This window comes from Dysidea avara, chromosome 12, assembly GCF_963678975.1.
Source record: "Dysidea avara chromosome 12, odDysAvar1.4, whole genome shotgun sequence".
Taxonomy (NCBI): domain Eukaryota; kingdom Metazoa; phylum Porifera; class Demospongiae; order Dictyoceratida; family Dysideidae; genus Dysidea; species Dysidea avara.
In genome coordinates, this window is record NC_089283.1 from 2,898,955 (window position 1) to 2,905,709 (window position 6,755).

Genomic DNA, 6,755 nt, shown 5'->3' on the forward strand with positions numbered 1-6,755 from the left:
TTAACTGATATAATTTTGTGCTTGCTTGTTAAAAAGTGTCTGTATTTATTTACTATAATGTTTTAAATTCCAAGTTGGGTATACATGATATTGTGCTATTTGTCTATTAGGATTTTGCAGTGACTGTTCTATGATTTTCATGCAAAACGTGATAAGTTGCAGTTGCTCAATTTTTAGTTTTATATCATACTTATTAGACTGATCTGTCTGTGTATGTGTTTGTGTTAGTGAGATGTATTTATCTCATTACGGTGGAGGAAGTCCTGCAATTCTTGGTGACAGTTTGGTTTCCTTCAGCTGTCACATAAATGAGACAATCATATCTGAAATCAAATTAACAATATGTCCAGTCCCTTATTATAGTTAATGTCAGTCTCACACATAAGGGTCAAAGCATCGTTTATTTATAACAGAAATGAACATTCAAACAGAATTAGTATGTTCAGCTGAAGGTAGAGAAATGTCATCACTTGGAGCTTCATCTTCAATCTCAAGTGTAATTTGCTGCTCCTTATCTAGTCCAATATTTACTTCTGGTTCATCAGTTTCACGTCTTGTCATTGGCTGCACAAAGAAGCCTGTAGGATTTGCTCCTGCTCTTACTGGCTGTGATGCTGCTGTTTGTCCATGTTGTATTTGATTCTCCTTATAGCAATGGTAGTAAATGATATATACAATAATCAATGCAACTATTGGCATTGAGACTGGTACAATAACTACAATAAGAGCTCCACTGATACCTATATAGATGACAACACAATCTGCATTATGCAAATATAAACATACACAGTGTCCAATGTTACTGAATACTCTAGGGATTATATAGTAATGTGATGAGCTATGTGTCTACAGATAAAACTCAAAATATGATAAAGTTATTAATATGTCATCATGTTTCTGTGTGTACTTTGTTGAGTTTGACACAGATAAGCTTTAGAGGTCCACCAATATGACTTTTAGCCGACCAAATATTATCAAGCTGATAAACAAAGCTGATCCAATATGGTGGCATAGACCTTTTCTCTAACAAGTTCCACTCTAAATTCAGTTATAAGTGACATGCAGGTGTGGGACTTTAATTAGCAGTTGACATTACATAAACAGGAATTAATAGGATATCACTACAGCGTGAGTGTCCATAATATAGGTGGTTATGTATATCTGCATCTGCTGCTGACTTATACATGTTACCAAGAGTTAATAATTGAGAGGAAGTGTCCAACACAATACAGAGCCTCTACAAATGATTTAGCATGATTCAAAGGGATTCCTCTGTAAAATTCTGTGATTTTAAGTATATTCTATGTGTGAAGATTGTTTTAATCATCACATTTCTTTGTTCTTCCCATGTGCAATCATCACATTTCCTTTTTCTGGCAGTGTGTACTTGTTAACACGTCTGAGAGAATCCCTTTGAATCACACTGAATCATTTGTAGAGGCTCTGTATTGTGTTAGACACTCTCCTCTCCACTATTATTAACTCTTGATGTTAAATATTTTCATAGCCTATAGCTGATCCAATTATCAGTACACCTCTAATTAGCTGGACCATGGATTCTTTCATTGTGTATTTTAGAGTTCACCATGTTGTGGGGACTTCTATACAGTCATTTAAATAGTAATTTTTATCACTGTCTCATCGACATCTGCCATTATCCCTTGTTACAGCTGCAGCACATCAAAGTTACAATCATTTCGTTAGTTCATACACTGTGACCAGACTCTGGGATATGATGGGAATTATGCTTCAAACAGTTGGGAGTTCACAATTATAAGTTTTTATTATGGTTCTTTATGTCCGTGCCTGGAGAAGTGTCAGGGCACAATGAGTAGTGTTATAATTCTTTTCCATTGCAAAGACAGTTTCAGTTATTAACCCAGGAGCTTACAAACTTGTAGTAATCAGTTTAATAAACTATTGGACTCTCAGCTATCCGGCACCACTCCCAGTTTTCTGAACTGTCAGGTAACTGAATGGTCAATTGATTGTTGTAGAGTAGTGAACATTCTATTAGAGTAGTGATTGTTGTTACAAAAGTTATGAAATTGTCAGTTATCTAAACACCATGTTGTCCCCAGCTAAGAGTTCATATTATAAAAATTCGCAATAGTTTAATTTTGATTTCACAGAACTTGCAAACAATAAGTGCACCAATCCATTCTCACCAATCAAATAAGGTCAGCAACACATAAAATAAATACACACTACAGAACACACACACACATACATACACTAAATACCTTCTTTATGGTGATAAATTGTAGTAAATTCCTCACACAATTCACTTCCATATAATTCTGTTGTAGTCAAGTTATAGGCACGGATACAGATCAAATAAGATTTGCCACTAGCCAAATTAGTGACAGTAATATTTTGACTAGGATAACTGTAACTGTACGAGTCCCCTGTGATGTTGGAGATGTGAAAAGTAAAACTCGTCAACTTCTTTACTCTCTTTCCTTTTCTTAATAACCAAAGCTGTTGTGGAATACATCCAATATCTTTTGAGAAACAAGACAGTTTACAAACTGTTGTTGCTCTAGTTTCCATGACCTCTACCAGTGCAGTATTCACAATTTCATTAGTCCCTAAAGTAAATGTAAGCATGGCAGCTTTTAAGATGTACATTTTATAAACAATTGTTTTACTTGAGAAAAAAGATTTACTTTAAAGACTTGTATGCATGGCATGAATGATTGAAATAAACCAGGTAGCTGCTCACCTTTATGCCAAGCAGGAAAGTGAATTTAGGTTTTCAAACCAAATGAAAACAGCTGCAATATTTTCGTGAACATGTCATGCATTATTAACTATTTCATTCAGTTAATGTACAATGGACATGCTTCTGTCAATCATGCAGGAAAAATTATTACCTGAAATGCAATTAATTAACTCTTATACTTTAGCCACACCACATGGTTTATTGCTATAGTTGTATGAGGCTAAAGTAGAAATTAAATTTGCATTTTAGATGATGATCTTGTTGAAGCACATTTTAGTCTACTAGCTTGTCATGACAATTGCTTATATTACTTTAGACTTGATTGTAATTCATCTTTAGCACATTTCTACTACACTGCCCAAAGGAATAACAAGAGGCCATATATAGACTAGAAGCAAGATGCATACCCTTATACTATTCATCAGAAAGAAAAGAAGTTGTTTTGCTAAGTTTTTTACTTAGTATCTTTGTGATTCAGTTACCTATTTTCTGTAACATACTACAAAGTTAGTAAATTATGGGGTCCAAACTCTTCCTTTCTGCACAAAAGCCACCAGACTGCTGACATTTGCATGGGCTTGATTGATTAGTATACCTCACATATACTGCCAGTGAAAGTATTGTGAGACTGATTCCTTAATGACATTCTTTTGTGGAAGAGCATAAACCCTACTTTTTACCAAGAGCTCATAATAAAAAATAGTGAGTCACTATTTTTTTATTATGCACTCTTGCTTTTACTGTGTAATATAGGACAGCCTTAACCAAAGTATACAAAGCTAATTTCATTGTAAAGCATACTTTGTACAGTCCCCGGACTAAAACGACAATTGTCTTACTGATATTTCTGTTATTGCAATGATGAAAGCTATAAATCAATTGAGGGAAATCATACTAGTTTGAGCAATCAATCAGGGAGGCATATACTACAGTATAAATCCACATAACATACTGTCAAAATCTTGTTTTTATTAACTGAAAATGTGACCATAACATTCCATATCTTAGTTTTCACACAATTGTATGTGTATAGCAAAACCTGACTAATCAGGTCACTGTATAATCTGGCCTTTGTACAAGTGACCTAACTACCTGCTTATTAAGATCAGCAAATTTTGACCTTAAGGTGACTGGAATAAACTGCTGGGTTTCACTGTAGCTATTATACTAGTCACACATACACGTACCAATGGACATGCTATCATACACTACCACTATCATGCACATACATATTTCAAAGTTGTGTCATATTTGTGTGTGCAAGCAAAGTGATGTATGCTTAGGCCCATAAATGCAATGACTTGTTTAGTGGGCTCCAGTGATGAAACGTGAACATGCAAGGTATGGTCTACAGGTGGGTGGACAGCGGTATACCCCTGGATCCTAATGATTTAAAATGTGCATTGGATAGCTAGTTTGTATGACCGCCAATCACTTATTTAGTTGATTTACTATTATGATATGTATGCACTTGTATGCAATGATCAGTTAACTAATGACAATGTTGCTGAAGTTTAGGCCTGAGTCAAATATGCTCAAAATTTTGCCCAAAAATGTTTCTATAATTTCCCAAAACTTTTACCTATTACACTTTTCAATATTCCCATTATGCTCCTAAATTAACAACATTTGTTACAATTATCTTGAAACATTTTAATCCGCAGTGAATGCTCTATTAGAGTAGTTCACTATACCTGTATAAAGCGACTGTTCTATTAGAGAGTGTAAATCTATTTTCATCAAGCTCCACAGTTTGAAATATCCATCTAATAATATTATGTTTACATTATTCTGGCATAACACTCCAGCAAATTGCATGCTTTTTATTATGTGGCATATTTGATGCACCTACTGAAGTCCACCATACAAGTATACATCATATTAAATTCTAAGACATAATAAGTAGCTACACATACAATATTTACTTACTTATAAATTCACTAGACATCTTCACTGTTGAATTGCTACAATTCTCAGCTCTGACTGTGACATTAACACTGAGGTTATAGAAACTTTTATATACAGGCTCAACGAGAAATAAAGCTGTACAGTTGTGATCTAAACAACTGGCATCCATTATTACAGGAGGAACTTCATTCATCATTTTAGGAGCAACCCCATCTTTAAAACTCAATGAAAATGTCAGTGGAGTAGACAAGCTTGAGATGACCTAAAACAATGGAACAACAAATAAGTCATGTATTTATTCAAAGATTATATAGACAAATAGTTGCGGTGTTCAGTGGCAAGGGGACATCTATCTAAAGGGCTTCCCACAAAAAAGAAAAGGAAAAAAAAACGTAAAAGATCGAGATACTCTAATACGTCAGTCAAATACTCTAATAGAACAGTCACTGAATATGATTTTTAGGAATCCTCTACAGTTATTGAAAACTTTCATCTGCAGCACCATCCCATGGGTACACTTAGCTACATAGCCTACTAGGATTTTTTTGCAAGCAGATGATCCATTGTATGCCATTCTATATGACTCATGCTGATCCTACAGCTCCAGGCCACTTGCAAGAAAGCTAGATATTTGTACATAAAGCTACTCTACATCAGTCCTGAAACATATAAAAACTTTACCCTGCACCTCCAAACCCCTTGCTTCATATACCTACTAACCCCCCTTGCCAAACCCTGGAGTCCACCCCGGGTGTTATGCCATAGACAATACAATAAAAAGAATGGACTGAATCCCCAGCCTATTGTTATATTCTAGTGACAAAATTGGTAAAATCTGCATGCAGCCAGGTGGTCTAATAGAATATTCAATAAAATGTCACAAGTATCATGATTAAGTTACTGTAACAAGTGATTAGCTAGAGTCCAGCCTCATGCATATCCGATCTTCATTCTCTATGTTGTTATTTTCCACTAAACCCTTCACTACTACTCTAGACCGGCTAGTTTTGTGATAAATTCATCTGCCTTAAGTGTTATCCCACTAGGGACCAGCTATAAGCCATTAAATACAAAAAGTGAGAAACATTTAACTATTCAAACCAGATCTCCATCAACATGCAATCTATAGGCATTCGCCAGAGGAGCCACAATAGCTGGATGCTGGGATCTGCACTTGCATTCGACTTGTACTTATAATATTGACTTCTCACCAGCAAAGGGTATGCAGAATATGACATGCATGCTATTATTATATTGTGCATAACTGCATGTGTGATAAATACAAATTATAAAAATGCAATTTTGGTGTAAAATGAAGCTTTAATTATTATCAAAGCCTGCCTGCACTCATGGGATATCATTTCATCAACACCTCAGCCTCAGCAATTGTCACATTTTTTATGAAGTCAAATGCTTCAAAGTGTATAGAAGCTACCCTACCTAGGATATCATTACTATCAATGTCAGTTTCGCCTTGCCTTTGTATCCCACACTCATGGTGGGGTTTTATAACTTCAAATGTTATATGGCTGTATCACTCAAGACCATCTTCATCACATTGGAACTTAGTTAGCATCACTGACTCACTGACCCAAATAAAATGTTAACTGGATGACCCTTAAACTCTTCTCTGATGCAGCACCTACCTGACTTAATGCCCGGATCACTGGTTTTCCATCATAGACAGAGATGCAGTAGTTGACAGTGGGTTGGGTAATACCTGCAAATGAGATAATAAGTTCACGGAAAGCTTGGCCTTGTTTTTATAGCTACATAATAAGTCAAGTCAATTACTAGTGGCATGTAATCCAATGTAATTTTGCTTTATAGATCAACTCTTTTCAAACATAGCTATTAAGTATACAATATATAAATGATTCACAATGCTATACATGCCTCAGTACTAGCAACCTAGCTATATCAGTGAAGTAGCTATATCAGTGAAGTAGCTATATCAGTGAAGCTTTGCTCATTGTTTGACTCGAAGAGTTGATTTCTCTTAAGTTTGTTCTGTCAAGCCCCAATAGGTAGCCACGTATCTATGAAAAAGCCTTCCAAATTAAGAGTTTTGTATATGACAGCCTGCTTTTCTGCAGCTTACACTTATAGCCATGCTTAGGAG

At 35.3% G+C, this 6,755-nt stretch overlaps 1 protein-coding gene across 4 annotated transcripts; it reads right to left on the reverse strand.

Annotated features, from left to right (window-relative positions):
• Positions 1-388: 388 nt before the first annotated feature.
• On the reverse strand, positions 389-3,255 carry LOC136240783 (uncharacterized). 4 transcript variants are annotated; one of them, XM_066031821.1, is made up of 3 exons: positions 3,208-3,255; positions 2,244-2,591; positions 389-740 (listed from the first exon to the last, which is right to left on the reverse strand). In XM_066031821.1, the coding sequence occupies exons 1-3, from the start codon at positions 3,221-3,223 to the stop codon at positions 424-426; spliced, it is 681 nt and encodes a 226-aa protein (XP_065887893.1). In that variant the 5' UTR covers positions 3,224-3,255; the 3' UTR covers positions 389-423. The 4 variants fall into 4 exon arrangements, 3 of the variants coding, with proteins under 3 accessions (XP_065887893.1, XP_065887894.1, XP_065887892.1); XM_066031822.1 differs by lacking the exon at positions 3,208-3,255 and adding an exon at positions 2,726-3,045; XR_010693971.1 differs by lacking the exon at positions 3,208-3,255 and having other exon boundaries at positions 389-645; positions 2,244-3,045.
• Between the last annotated feature and the right edge of the window lie 3,500 nt (positions 3,256-6,755).

Bases quoted from the DNA above. Each gene is read 5' to 3' on its own strand.
- LOC136240783 (XM_066031820.1), bottom strand. From the start codon at position 2,631: ATGTACATCTTAAAAGCTGCCATGCTTACATTTACTTTAGGGACTAAT. The intron at 741-2,243 runs GTATTTAGTGTA...TCATCTATATAG, and splicing joins AATTTATCACCATAAAGAAG to GTATCAGTGGAGCTCTTATT.